Below are 15,468 nucleotides of genomic sequence, written 5' to 3' on the forward strand. Positions count from 1 at the left end.
TACCACCAGGTTTGCAGGTTCTATAGCCTCCAGATGGCAGACAGTAGACCTTCTCAGCCTCCATAATTGCATGTTCCAATTCCCTGAATAAATCTGAATAAATCTCTATCTATCTATCTATCTATCTATCTATCTATCTATCTATCTATCTATCTGCTATGGGTTCTGTTTCTCTGGAAAACCATGATTAATACCATGATCAAGCAACTCTTAGCTGTGGGTATTCACAGAACAAGAGCTGTCATTCTTCCCTCTGCAATTATCCTGCAAATAAAACATCTGAACAACTGCCATGCAAGTGCTAAGAGATGTAATCGATCAATTTCAGGGGGAACATCAAAGCTGTCAACTCAAGAGTGCCTATTCTCTTGGCACCTGCCACAATGAAATGGCCGAATGTGAAGACGGACTGTCACAAAAAGGTCACAGAAGATAAATGCCTCGTGTCTGCCTTTCTATATAAGGTCTGGATCACGTAGCATGTGGAGCTGCTCCATTAGTGGGAAAGAAGACGAGCACTGCAGCCCACTCCAAAGTTAAAAGGCACCTCACAAAAGCCCTGAAATGATTGGGCTCTCATTGTCACAAGCCGCATTTCACAGATGCAGGAGCCAAGAAACACTCACCCTGCATTGTGAAACTGTGGGAAATAACCGCCATTGTTTGGTGAAAACATTCTTTGACAGTTCTGATCAGGGCATGTGGTCAGGAGGCGGCGTGACAGTGACAGCACAGAAAGCTTCTGCTTCCTGTGCCAGGTCTGCCACTGCCTGGCTACATAAAAGAACCTGGGCAAAGTCACTAACATCTCTGAGACTCAGTTTCCACATCCATAAAACAGGGACGTTGATGTTTCTTACTTGTGGTGGAAGTTGGGAAGGGTAAAGCATGTAATGAACAAGGCACAGGTCAGTATAGCAGCAAGAATGCAGGGTCTGAAGACCAGTCGTGACCCTGGAGTCACGTCACCTCCCTGTGCCTCAGAGTCCTTATCTCTCATAGAGCAATAACAGTGGCACTTCTGTTAACACTGTGTAAGGATTACAGTGGATAGATGGAAAGTATTTAGCTCTCCATACACCTCACTAGCATATATATGGACTATAGACGTACATATAGGTACTCATACATAGAACTCACGTGTGGATGGCTCATATGTACACACACACACACACATACATATACCTCTATCATATGCATATATTAATATATACACATACACACATATACAGTGTCTAACAAGGTGCCTGGCACTAAAACGCAAACAAAGGAAGTAGGCACCATTCTTATTAAAATGCCATCACACTTTAGGAAGGGAGGTATGTCCTTCAATCAGTGCATAAGACAAAAACGAAATCTAAATCACCCTTGGAAACACCTTGGGGAGCAACAACTGTCCAGTCCTTCCTCCAGAGCTGGAGCAGATGGCTGTGTCTTCAGCCCAGGACCAGGTGAAGGGTCTGGCTTGTGCGTGTGGGCTGGGAGGTAGGACAAAGGTCTGCCCCAAATGTAAACCACAGATGTGAGCTCAGGGCAGGGGAGGGTGCTGAAACAGGCTCAGGGAATCGCAGACCTCCAGCTCCCTTCACCTCCCGTCCTTGAAGGCCTCTGCTCACCTGCTGGGCTCACCTGCCTGGTTCAGCTGGTCTTTACTCTTGCACTATGTTCTTGGTCAGTGTCTTATGTCTTGCTCCTTTTTTTTTTCCACAAATGCCTTTTGTGGAACTTCCTTAGGTGTCTATGAATGTGTGGCAAGTAGATTAGGATGGGTGAGCTGGAAAGACCCAGACTTCCTATCCAAATGGACGTGGCTTTGAGTTGTAAGGGTCACAACCCATTCGTTGGATGGTCCTGAACAAGTCACACAGCCCCCTGGTGATGCTGTCCCTCACGTGTCAACTGGATAAGGTGGCCCAGTACACAAGGATTCCCAAGGCAAGCTGTCATCGTGTGTACCCTCTGTACACATCTGAGGATGGAGATCCTCAGATGTCTCCTCCCCATCTGCCTTGGATCCCTTTTTCACGCTATGGAAGAAGTGATCACTAGTATGTTACATGGGACCAGGATGCCAGTGTGAACTAGGAGATGCTGCACAGAGGGCCAAGGCAGACCAGGTCCTATCACATGCCTAGTGGTGGACCCTGGGTTGGGCACTAACCTTTTGAGCTTAGAATGGACCTCAAGATGCCATTCTTGCAGCAATGTGATGAGTATGGAGATTCACGCTCATGAAGAGCATCAGCTATAAGCCTGGCATCTGATAGCAATTTGATAGAGACTAGCAACAGTTTTTCTTTTAGTATCACTATGCCATATTAGTACAGTGTACTGATTGCCTTGTAAGCCTAGTTAATTATACACAGAGCCCTCTTTTATACATTATGATGAAAGCAGAGGCCTGGGAGAGTAACAAACTTCTAAAGGACCATGGGTGACAAACAAAAAGAATGGGGTGAAGGTATTTTCAGTAATAATACTGAGTATTGGAATTAAAAACTAAAAAAATAATGGAAAGAAACTAAGAAAGAAAAGTGGTAATGTGAGATATAAAGCACTGAAATGTCTAAATAAAACAAAAATCCTGAACAGAACAAAAACAAAGAGAAAAAAACGAAAAGTCAAAGAAAACAATATTCTACACTTGCCACCAAGAGAAAAAGTAAATGGTCGTGAAAATAAGTAATTTGAAATCTAAGTTGCAGATACTTTAAATTATTGGGTTGCCATAAAGGAATGCGATTACAGGGCCTGAGTCACGTGACAGGCAGCTGTAACCTAAGGGGCTGAACTTTTGTTTCTCTGATTACAGATTAGCCTTCTTCCCAGCCTACACTGTTTTGTAAAATGCTGTAAATGACTAGAGGGCGCCACAGAAAACCCCTTCCCCCTGCACTATTGATCTTCCTTACACATTAACTTCCCTCTTCTCGCACACACAGACCTCATGGCTATCACATTTGCCCAGACGGAATGTTAAATATACTCTTTTAAATTGGAAAGGAAATGAAAACAAGCCATACAGAAAAGAAAACAAACCGTAACTAATTAAACTGTTGTAACTTATAAACTAGCCTTGTGTAGAAAATGTCGTAATCCTATTAAATCTCTTTGTTTTGTTCTTATATAAGCAAGACCTTAACTTTTAGCTTTAGAGTGCTGACCCCATTTCTCTGCAGTCTGTGTTTCCCAGATGGCAATACCCAGGTTTTCTCTTGGATAAACTCTCGAACACTGGGTTCTGATTCTTTCAATTATTTCAGGTTGACATGGTTTTAAAAAAAGAAAAAGAAAAACTACAGGAAGGAATGTGCTTAGTTCCTTCTATCAAAATGACTAGTTTGGGCAAAAAAGGAGCTGGGTCTGCTGGTTCAGGATCCATAAGGGATTAGAGCTGGGCTTTAGGAAGAGGATGCTCCCTGCTGCAAGGAGAATGAACTGGAAGGAAGGGGGAACAAACAGGAAACAGTAGGGAGCCCACTGTATGTATCTAGGCAAAAATGGTGCTGGGCAAGGCTGGAAACAGAGGAGACGGATTAGAAATAATTATGAGACAGGGCAGGGGGAGATGAGGTAGGGGCCAGGGAGGCGTTATGGAGATGTTGAGGTCCAGCCTTGAGCCGCGGGGTGGGAGCGGTGCGGTCTGCACCTGATGTCCCCATGAGTTGCCACCTCTGCATCACCTTCTCGTTCAAGACATTCATCCTGTGACTATGCTCCAAGGGTGCTCGTGAGACGGCCCTTTTCTTTCTCAGTCTGGTCTTTGAGAAGGTTCCTCCACAGGGCTGCTCCCCCATCCACTGGCCATGACCCAGCACTCCAGAAAAGCAGTCTTGTCACAAGGCTTCAACCCTCTGGGTTCCCTCTGTGCAGTGTGGCCTCCAGCACAGTTCAGGATACCCATTCCCTCTGCCAAACCAAACCCCAGCTTTCCCTTCACCAGCAGCTCTTCTCTGACAACAGTCACCTTCACTCTGGCGGGTTTCGCCTCTTACAGAGGATCACAAAGCAACCAGTACTCACGGAAATGCTCCCTCTACTCCCAAGTGTGGCTACTTCCTCCCTGTGCCAGGAGCTCAATGTGCACAGGACCTGACCTCTCTCCAGCTCTCTCCTCTTCTTGCTGTAAACTGGGAATAAACTGGGACAGCTTGGCTTACCTCTCTCGCTTCTCTTTGGGACTCCGACTTCTGCTCTGCTTCCCTAGGGGTAGGCTGCCCCCTACAAGGTACCCCATAGTGATACTGTGATTGGATGATGGAGTTTGTTTAACTCTCAGGTAGTTTAGCAAGCCCACTGGTTCTCACATTGATGCATAGCTCTTGGAATTAGCCTTTAACAATAGGGAAGATGACATTTTGCCTCTATCTGCCTAATCTTTGTCTTACTGTTCAATTTCATACAGAACCTGGGAGAGAATAGGGTTGCCACTTCCTGGATCCCTTAAGACATCAACAGCCCGGACACACCTGATGGGAGACACTGAGCCCAGAGCAGTTTCTGTGGCTCTTGGCCAGATCACACATTCGTGTTCTGAGAAATACACTGGCACTAAAATAAAACCAAGCAAAAAAGCTAGAAAAAGGAGATAGAGGGAAGGTAAGAACAAAAATAGCAGCTCTAAAGCATGGCTTCATACATTCATGTACTGAACATACTCTTGTTGGGAATCCACCCTTCACAGGGTGCTGGGAAAGGCAGACAGGCACCCAGGCTGCGCTCACATAGGGTCTACTCTTAAGCAGCACCTTTGCAGAGGAGACCTTGCCTCCTCCCCTACCTACAGTCCACCCCGCTGCCAGCCTACTTCACCTCTAAGGCCACATCATCTAATTTATGTCCTTAATAGCACTAACGACAGTCTATCATTTTAAGTGTTTATCATCCATCTTCCCCAACTAGAACGTGCTCTCCTCTACTGGAGAGCAGGAACCAGGGCTGCCTCAGTCACTGCTGCAACCCCAGAGTGCACTGACACGGTGCCTGGGACACTGGTGCCTCCCCAGAATACTTGTGGAACAAATTAACCATGTGATGGGTATATGGTGAGCAAGAGTTGGAAGTGGGGTGGAACGCGTGGGAAAATCTAGGGTGTTCGCGGAAGGCTTCTTGGAAGGAGAGACATCCAAGAGCTGAGGGAACACCTCAGGAGAGCAAAGGACACAAGTTACTTATCCAGGTAAATAAAGGTGGAAAAGTAATTCCAGAAAGACAGAAGAATACAGATTAAAGCATCCTAGGAGACTGTGTGGTGTGTGCTAGAACATCACGTATGTCATGGGGCTGCGCCAGGCACAGTGGCTCATGCCTGTAATCCCAGCACTTTGGGAAGCTGAGGTGGGCGGATCATCTGAAGTCAGGAGTTCGAGACCAATCTGGCCGACATGGTGAAACCATATGTGTACTAAAAATACAAAAATTAGCCTGGTGTGATGGTGGGCGCCTGTAACCCCAGCTACTCAGAAAGCTGAGGCAGGAGAATCACTTGAACCCAGGAGGTGGAGGTTGCAGTGAGTCGAGATGATACCATTACACTCCAACCTGGGTGACAGAGCAAGACTCCATTTCAAAAAAAAAAAACAAACAAAAAATGGGGCTGAAGGGAGAGCCTGGTGAGTTTGTGGGAACATGGAGGAGAGTGTGAGAGAGAAAAAGAATGTGATGGAGGTGAAATGGCAGATGCACACACCCCAGGATAGCACCAGGTACAAATACAGCAAGTGACTCAGCCAGAGAGGCAGCACCCGAGGGGAAGCCTGAAGGATCCGGTGAGATCCCCAGGCTGAGAAGTGGAGGGGGAGGGTTCCAAGCAGAATGCACAGGGGAAAGGCCCAGGGGGAGGGTCTTCCAACTCTTTCTTACCGTAGCACCTGAGTGAGTGAGTGAGTGAGTGAGTGAGTGGTTGGGTGGAAATGCATGGCACAGCCCCACGGGCTCTGTGTACCTGCAAATACATCAGCTACCAGCCCCGCCATGTGCAGAGAGAAACAGTGGGTGAAGCAGAAGTACTGACCTTTTCCACCAGGTCTTCAGAGGCCTGTTCCTCACAGAGGTGAATTTTGTCTTCGATGCACTTCTTCAGAAGCTCTCCCTTGCTTTTACTCTTGGACCGTGACTTTCTCACCTTGGACTGTTGCTGGAGAGGGGTTGGGGAAGACACTAGTAAGAAGGCTATCACCAGCAAGTCCATGCAGTCCCCCAGGGCTTTGCAGGTCAAGAGAAGTTTCTGCAGCTCCCAGAACTGCAAAACTCTGCCTTAAGCCAGAGAGGGGAGGAGAGAGGTATGTTCTTCTGGAAGAAGCTCAGTTTCAGAGCCTTTGATCTTCACACAATCTGGTGGGCAGAACCTCAGCTACGCAGCCAGACAGCAGAACCAAGCTGTGTCTACCTCCTAACTGGCCGTGGGACCTCAGACCTGTCAGCCTCTCTGAGAAGGGGATGTGATGAATGAGGTCCCTGTTCTTACAATGCTTCCATGACAGTGGAGAAAACAGTCTGAAAACATGGAAACTAAATAAGGACACTAGGAGCAGAGCCACGTTGGCAGACAGGACCTGGAAGCCCAGGGTACAGACTGGGGTTGGGAGGGGATATCCCCAGAGAGGGCCAGGCAGGGAGCCCATCGTGCACATCTCTGCCCAACTACCAGGCAGTGATGTCAAGCCGGTAGCCTGAAACTGGCCTTGGGAGGAGGATTTACACCATGGAAATGGGTGAATGCTACAAGTCAGGATTCCCCTCCCCACCCTCCCTCTCCCCCGAGAGCCTTCCCAGCATGGGTCTAGTCAGGGCCCAGGCCACAGGGAGCCTTGAGGTCATGTTGGAACTTGGATCCCAGCTCAGAGAGCCACAGAAAGGCCTGAAGAAGAGGGTGGTGAATCTGACTTGCACATCTCTTTAGAATTTGCAAGTGCCTTTGAAACTCATGTCCGTGAATGGTCTGGGAGCCCTGGGGGCCACCAGCAGATGAGGTCAAACAGTAGACACTACCTGTTTTGCGGGCCTAGATCAAAGAGAAGTGTGTGGGGAAGAAATGCAGGGGTTCTCTGGTGGTGACACAACAGATGGGTGAGGACAGCCAAGGGATGGAGAATACACTAAGCATCCACTAACATTGCTCCACTTGGCCCCATATATCCTCATTATACCCATTTTACAGATGAAAACATGAAGACTAAAACAACGATTTTATCTTTATGACCAGACCCAGGCCTTGGTGCTTAGGAAACTGAGAGCAGGCTCTCCCGTCACCTTCTCTGCTGCTATCTCGGGACTGAGCAAGCGAAGGGAGCTGCGGCTCCATCTGTGCAAAAGCCTAACCGTGCTGGCCCAGCCTTCTCTCTGGAGAATGTGGAGTGAGCACCTTCATGATATCTGCCTCCTCTGAGGCAGTGGCCAAAGCCATTTCCATCTGAAAACCAAGCACCCTAGGCAACTTTGAAGGTAGAAACGTCATTCCTGCCGGGACTCACCAGCTTCAAGGCAGGGGAACCAGCAGCTCATGGACGCCCTTCCCTTGCTTCGGTGAAGTGAAAATTATTTTCCCCCATTGTTCAAAATTATCTAAAATGTTTATAATTTATCCCTTACTCTTATTCCATAACTCCTACATCCTTGTAAGAACAGAAGTAGGAAAAAAAAAACTGTACTTAAAAAAAAATTAAAAGAATGTCGAAGCTTCCAAGTTGTTTCTGCATCCACGGGTTTATATTCAGAAAGGATGTGTCTGAGTTTTTTTCTTTCTCTAAAGGAAAAGAAGTGAGTTTAAAGTCAGGAAACACCAGCTCCCAACCCAGTTCTCTACCTCCTATAGGGCTACTCACTTTTCCTCTGCTGGGCTGTTTTCTCATCTGTAAAATGGGACACCATGTTGACCTCTTAGCACTGCTGTGAACTTCAGGGGAGATGATGTAAGCTTCGGTGATTTTAATGTTTTCAGTCTCAACTATTATTACCTTAAGAGAAGTCTCAGATGTGTTTTGCACACATCTGGTGCTTGGCTGGTGGGATGTTTAAGCCAACAACATTGACTGCACACCTACTATGCACTTGGCACTCTTGAGTGCTGAATGGGCTGGGGAGCTTATTTTTAGTGAAAGCACAAAGGGGAAGTCAAGGAACCAGCACATTTCAGATAATGATAAATAAAATCATGAAACCTAGCATGTAATAAAGAATGCCTAGGGAGAGGGTAATTTTAGACAGGTGCTCAGGGAAGGCTTCTTGGCAGAGGTGGCATTTGAGCCAAGACCTCAATGGGCTACAAAGCATATACGTGGCAGAGAAAACAGAAGTTCGAAGGCCTTATCTTATGTTGGGAGCCCCAGAAGCAGAGCCTGAGGCAGGGATTAGGTGCACGTGGTTTCCTGAAGGAGGTCTCTTTAGGATCAACCTCTTGGGTAACAAGGGAACAGGACAGGAAAGAGAAGAGCCAAGCAAGGCTGTGGTCTCAGGTGAAGTTGAGCCTAAATTGGTCCCTGAGGGCTTTGAAGCAAAAACTGCACCAAAGAGTTGTCTGCCCTCAGGAACATAATAGCTGCTCATTAAAAGGCAGCTGCCAGTCATCATCCTTTAAGACTTTGTGCAAGAGCCCCTCTTTCCCTGACCCACCTGAGCTGAGTTGAGCACCCCTCCTCCATGCCATATAGAAAGGCCTTTTGTACCCAGAGTCAGTCATTAGCTGTGGCTGGAGGAGCGGGCAGGAGAGACAGACTAATATCTCAGGCCAGGCAGCTTCCATCAGAAGATTGTGGCTGGGTGAGGCTGCTGGTGGATGGTGCAACAGCCCAGGCGTCAGGATCAGGGCACAGCACCAGCGGTGTCCACTATAAACTTTAAAGTTGGGACAGTCCTGGAGATTCCTGGAATAGCTAGACACCAATGCGGCCAGAGAGGAGAGGATAGGGGAGCATGAGGTGAGATGGACTCAGGGTGATGGAGAGGCCAGACCCTGTAGGCTTAGCAGCTGGGAGACAGCCCTGCTTCTATAATCGAGAGGTCACTGACACGTCCATCCTACCTGCAGCTCGGGGGCAGCCAGGGCCTGGTCCAGCTTCAGGAACTCTGCTTCTCGCCACGCAGTCTGAAATTGCTGCAGCAGAACTCGGGCCCGGATTTTGGGGAAGGCCAAGCTCCTGTCCATCTGAGCAAAGCAGCCATGGACCTCCTGCCTCATCCTGAGCAGCTCCTCTTCAGACAGGGAGAAGACTGAGGAGCAGAGCTTCCTGGAAGGAAGAACAGAGACATGCTCTTACACAGAGAAAGCCTGGGGGTTGGGCTGGGGTGATGAAGCTGAAGATGCCAAGCTCATTCCTCAAATCTAGGTCTGCAGAAAAAGCACCGGCTCCCTAATCACGCATTCCTGCCACAGGCATTCCTTGAGCACCTAATGCATGTTGTGCCGCACAGGACATTGTTTTGGAGCTAAGAACAAGAGCTGGATGAGGCCAGGCTGTGAGGGTATCTTTGAGGAGGCAACAGGCCTTCCAGTGCCCATGACTTTCAATAAACCTGGTCTCGCTTCAGAAACAGACACGTAAACAAAGCACTGTCTGTGGAGCCTGGTCAGCAGCATTCTCTACGTAGGACCAATGGACAGAGGAGAGACGTACAATACTCAGCTCAGGGAGGTCAGGGAAATGGGAGTCCCTTGTGATTGGTTCCGAAGGGTAATGACTGACAGCTATCATTCAGTGAAAACCGATTCCATGCTGGGAACCATGCTGAGTGACTTAGTGTTATGGATCGAATTGTGGCTCCCAAAAAGATATATTCAAGTCCTAACCTGGGACCTGTGAATGTCGGTTTATTTGGAAATAGGGTATTTACAAATGTAATTAAGAAGTGAGCTAAGATGAGGCCATACTGGAACACAGTGGACCCTTAATGCAGTATGACTGGTGTCCTTATAAGAAAAGAGACAAACACACAGGGAGGCCATCTGACACGGAGGCAGAGATTGGGGTGTGACATCTACAAGCCAATGAATGCCAAGAACTGCCAGAAACACCAGCAGTAAAGGTATGGAACAGATTCTTCCCCGGTGCCTTCAGAGGGAGCACGGTCCTGCCAATGCCTTGATCTTGGACGTCCAGCCTTCAGAACAGTGGGAGAATACATTTCTGTTGTTTTAAGCCACCCAGTTTGTGGTACTTTGTTACGGTAGTGCTCAGAAACAAATGCAATGACCTACATCATCGCTGTTCCTTTCACCAAATTACAGACAAGGAAATGAACAGTCCCTCTTCCTTTCCAGCAAGGCCCACAGCCCACTCTAATGGAGAGAATGGCCACACAATTGCTTTCTCAGCCTCAAGGGGGCTGGTTCTGGCCCACGAGATATAAGAGGAAATCTGCTCAGAAAGTCTGGACGGAATTATTCATTGAACAAAGATTCTCTGTAGATTTGTTTGAATGTTCTGGTAATGTTCTGTCAATGCAGCCAGCATCGACAGAGGCTTTAAAATTCAGAATTATCTGCAGAACATCCAACGTGGTTGGCCAGAGTCAGGTTTACCACACCCAAATCTCAGTGTGGGAATGTGGGGCTGTGGCTCTGCCAGGAAGGTCTCTGGAAAGAGAACGAGACCTTCAGAGACCACGCGGGCCCTCTGCTGAAAACAGTCTGAGGCCTGACCCCATGTCATGTGACACCCATCTTGGGTTCCTCACTTCATGGAGCCCAACGATTTTTAAAGCAACCTTTGGAAACTGCAGCAACCCCTTTGTACCTTCCCTTGTGCAGAGCCTTCGCCCCACTATTTGCTGATTACGCCGAACTCAAAGTAAAAGCAACTCTGAGATGACTCTCAGTCATTATTCCTGTCACTTTCAAACCAGATCGGCCCTGAGCACTCTTGTCTTATTCCTCTGTTACGTAAGTGCCAAGAGAATACAGAAATATAGGAGGCGAGATCTTTGCCCTGAAGGAGTTTGAAATCAAGACAGGAACTCAGGAAAGAAGGCTCGAAGACACGCTTTCTCTTGCAAAGATATTCCTCATTAATTCCTACTTTAGCCAACCAGTTTTACAGCAACCCCATCTTGGTTGAAATTGGAAAGCTTCTAAAAATGTGTTTCAAATCTATTGTGCAAAGCCATTTTTGCATAATGCCTCGGAAATAAAGGCTGCAACCTTTTAGAATCTTAGATAAGCAAAGTATATGAGCAGACTCGCATTGCGTGCATTGTGAGTTGATCCTCTTTAACCCTTGGAAAAATCATACACTTTTCTGATAGCCAAATGAGAGTTCTCTTTTTCCCGTTAAATGGCTAAATCAGCAGTGGCTTTGGTAATACTCCCTGCAGAATGAATCCAAATGAAGTTGAAGAAAATGACCAGCTGGTAATAGGAATGCCAAAGTTAATTCACTTGCTACGAAGAGTCCAAAGTCAGTTTGAATATGAGAGGAGAATTTTCTGGAATGTAGGCTAAGCTGAATAAATACTGTTGAGGGCAATTCATGGGAATAAGAAATGGCATTTAAGGATCTGATTTTTATGGACTAAGAGAAGACAGCATCTTGTTTTCCTTGTCAAGAAAGCAAAAGCTAACAAGGATTAAAAAATAAATGAGGCCAGAATCACAAAAGAGAGAGATGGGAAAGGGCCAAACTTCACTTAATGCAAACCAAGACAGTATCAATCTTTGCAAACACCTGGGGACCTATTTTCCTGGTAGCAAGGTCAGACTCTGGGGATGAAAACTGTGTAGGAAAGGAAAGGACATTAAATCATGGAGGCCAGCAAGATTCTAGGATATAACTTCTACAAGGGAGGAGGGAAATTGAAGACAGATCTTGTGTCCTTTAAAGCGTCCAAGATGAGCCCAGGCTCTTACATAAACATTGCCTTCACATTTAAACTACTCGATAGTGTCATGTACTGCCAAAAGCACCTTAAATGATTTGATTTAGTTTTTGTGGTCTTCATTTTACAAGCAGGAAAGCTGAGGCCCAGAGAGGTTAAACAAGTTGCACAAACATAAGTGGTGGTCCTGGGTCTTCTGATCTACATCGCCCACGTCTCATTCAACACTGGTTATGTTAGAGGCCTCTCCAGTTTCCAATCTGTTGCCAGCCGCAAACAACCACCAAAAGCTCTGTTGGTCTCTATTACAGCACAAAAGGCTCCCTTCCTGGGCCAGGCCAAATCCCAGCTGCACAAAGAGCTGGCAGATGTTTCAGGGAAGTAAAGGACTGTGGGCAATGGCCCCTCTGGAATACGACTCCAACTTGTCTTCATTGTTTCTACCACTCTCCCATGTCTTTAAAAATACTTGTGAAATTTATCTTAGGAGGCTGAGGCGGGAGGACTGCCTAAGCCCAGCAGTTCGAGACCAGCCTGGGCAACAGGGTGAGACCCCGTCTCTACAAAAAATAAACTAAATATTAAAAATAAATGTATCCATTATTTTCTAGTTACTGCAGCAGGAGTGTTAGGTGTGGTCCACTGCATCCCACTCAGAAGTGGAAGTCATTACATGGTTCCTGAATTAATAATAAAGATACATAGTCCGAGAAATGGGCCAGGGATGAAAGGCCAGGTGAAAGGATGATGTAGTGTGCTGGAAGAACTAACACGAAGGTCAAGATCATGAGCAGCCTTGAGGCCTGGTGAAACTAGCAGGGCCCGGAATGGCCTAACCACAAGCTCCCCTTTCCCCTCTGTTCCTGTGGATCATGTCCCCTCCCCAGGGGACATTTCTTATTAGGGGAACCAGCATTTATCCCTGAGTAGCTTCCTGGAGTTATTCAGCCCAGGGAATTATTCAGACAAGCCAATCACATTTTCCCCTGGAAGCCAGGGGCCACCCATCCTCTTGTTACTACAAACCCTACGGCCCTGGTTCTGCACTCTGCTCAATCTCTGTAGGGTCCTGTGTGACATTCGAGGTCCTCCCCCCAGGGCGTGAGTTCATGACTAATTAACGCTGGTAATGTCATCTGTCTGGTGCCAGGTATCTCATGCTTGGCCATCCCCACAACCACAGGGCAGGAATCTCCCTGGCATCAGTGGGGTGGGGAGGGGTGATTAGGACGCGCAGGAGCACTCACATGAAGACCAGGTGCTCCCAGCGTCTCAGCTCCGCCTGTTCCTCTGTCGCAGCCTCAGGGGCATCGTCCTTCAGTCTCTGCCTCACGCTCTGGACACCCTCCTGGTCCCTGTCCCTCTCCTCCCCCTCCAGCTGCTCGGCCCGCACAGCCATCTCCTTGCCATGCTCCTCCAGTATCTGCTGCAGGAAGAGCCAGGGCACGCTGCGCTTGAGCAGCTCCTGGGTCATGGCTGAGTTCTGCAGGCGTCGCAGCTCATCGGTGGCCTTCTCAAACAGTGAGAGGGTCAGGGCCCTGAGATCGTCCAGGGCAGCCTGGTCCAGACGTTCCTGCAGCTCCTCCAGGGCGGTGCCCTGCTCCTCCATCAGGCTCCTCCACTGGTGCAGGTACTGGCCGGCATCCTCAACTGCTTGGAAGGCCTCGCTGATGGAGAGCTGCTCCCTCCGCTGCTCCCTGTGCTGGAGTTTCAGAAAAGAAAATTAAGTGGGGGCGGGGCTTGGTGGGTATAGCCCTTTGGCTGAAACACTTTGGTGCAGGAGGCACAGAATGTTTATAGCCTTTGCCCCAACAATATCACATTTGGAAAGTTATTCTGTTTATTATTTATTTATTTTTTAGATGGAATCTCGCTCTGTCACCCAGGTTGGAGTGCAGTGGTGCGATCTTGGCTCACTGCAACCTCCACCTCCTGGGTTCAAGCAATTCTTGTGCCTCAAACACCCAAGTAGGTGCAATTATAGGCACGTGCACCGTGATGCCAGGCTAATTTTTTTTTTAATTAATTTATTTTATTTTAAAATTTATTATTTATTTATTTGTTTTTGAGACAGGGTCTCCTTCTGTCACCCAGGCTGGAGTACAGTGGCACTACCTTGGCTCACTGCAACCTCCGTCTCCCAGGTTCAAGTGATTCTACTGCTTCAGCCTCCCCAGTAGCTGGGATTACAGGTGTGTTCCACCACACTCAGTTAATTTTTGTATTTTTTGTAGAGTTGGGGTTTCACCATGTTGGCCGAGCTCCTCTTGAACTTCTGACCTCAAGTGATCTACCCACCTCAGCCTCCTAAAGCGCTGGGATTACAGCTGTGAACCAATGCGCCAGGTCTAGAAAGTTACTGTTTTTTAAAAAAAATACGGTAGAATCCTTATGTGTTCACCATTCATTAAACATGTATTTGTTGAGTAGGTAAAGTCCAGGAGACAGACCGCCTGGGTTCCGGTCCTGGCTCCCCCATTCACAAGCTGAGTGATCCAAAGCAGGTATTTTACCCTCTCTGTGCCTCCATTTCCCTATCTGATTGGTAAAATGGGGATAATAATAGGACCTCCCTTTCAGAATAGTTGTGAGGATTATATGAGTTACTTAACACACGTACAGCTCTTAGAAAAGTGCCTGACACAGTTTATGCCAATAAATATCTGTTAGTGTTATTACTATGTGCTAGGTACACAGGATCTGCAAGTTGTAAATCATAAAGGGGAAATCAAAAAGCTAAGATCATTGAGAGACAACTTAAATGAGGAGGTCAGCAAAGCTTTTAAGGAAGAAGATCTAAGTGAGACCTAGGGAAGGAGGTCTCATCTGAATCAGGTTAAGAAATGGGGAAAGAACTGTCCTGGGAGAAAGAACAGTTGGTGCAAAGGCCCCGTGGTGGGAAAAAAAAATTGAGATGCATAAAGATGTCCATTATGGTGCTCTTTATAACAGTGGGTCCACAGATAGTCTCAGCTCTATTTTTTTCTTTTTTTTTTTTTTTGAGATGGAGTCTGGCTCTGTGGCCCAGGCTGGAGTGCAGTGGTGCGATCTCGGCTCACTGCAAGCTCCGCCTCCCAGGTTCACACCATTCTCCTGCCTCAGCCTCCCAAGAAGCTGGGACTACAGGCACCCACCACCACGCCCAGCTAATTTTTTGTATTTTTTAGTGGAGATGGGGTTTCACCATGTTAGCCAGGATGGTCTCAATCTCCTGACCTCGTGATCCGCCCACCTCGGCCTCCCAAAGTGCTGGGATCACAGGCGTGAGCCACCGCACCTGGCCTCTCAGCTCTATTTTGAGAGAACATAAGATGCTCTTACAAAGTAAGAACTCAATAAATGTTAGCACCAACCATTATCATTAGTCACTCAAACCAGCACTCCTATTTCCTTGCCCATGCAGACATTACTAGTCTACCACAATCCATGTTTATGGGTCCTGGTGACCAGAGAGTGTCAATTCATTCATTCTACAAATATGTATTGAGCACCTACCAGGTGTCAGGCAGTGTTCTCAACAGTGGGGATGCAACCTAAGTTTTTGCCTTCATGAAGCTACCTCCTAATTCTGGGCCACTTGTAATGTTTATCAACAGTAGCTGCAAGAAATAATAGTCACATAATCTCCTATAGGATATGGAGTTCATCCTTCTTTCTTTT

General features: G+C 47.3%; 1 protein-coding gene across 1 annotated transcript in view; it reads right to left on the minus strand.

Annotated features, from left to right (window-relative positions):
• Positions 1-13,510, minus strand: part of LOC108517885 (limbin) — a gene marked incomplete at its 5' end in the record, with an annotated part of 60,147 nt that extends 46,637 nt beyond the window's left edge. Inside the window, 3 exons of the mRNA XM_017855987.1 lie at positions 6,014-6,136; positions 9,020-9,224; positions 13,056-13,510. Coding sequence (XP_017711476.1) covers positions 6,014-6,136; positions 9,020-9,224; positions 13,056-13,510 — 783 coding nt within the window. The remainder of the gene's footprint in view (positions 1-6,013; positions 6,137-9,019; positions 9,225-13,055) is intronic.
• Positions 13,511-15,468: the final 1,958 nt, after the last annotated feature.

The sequence above is a fragment of the Rhinopithecus bieti genome, unplaced genomic scaffold (genome assembly GCF_001698545.2).
Source record: "Rhinopithecus bieti isolate Rb0 unplaced genomic scaffold, ASM169854v2 scaffold_43115, whole genome shotgun sequence".
In the NCBI taxonomy this organism is placed as follows: Eukaryota; Metazoa; Chordata; class Mammalia; order Primates; family Cercopithecidae; genus Rhinopithecus; species Rhinopithecus bieti.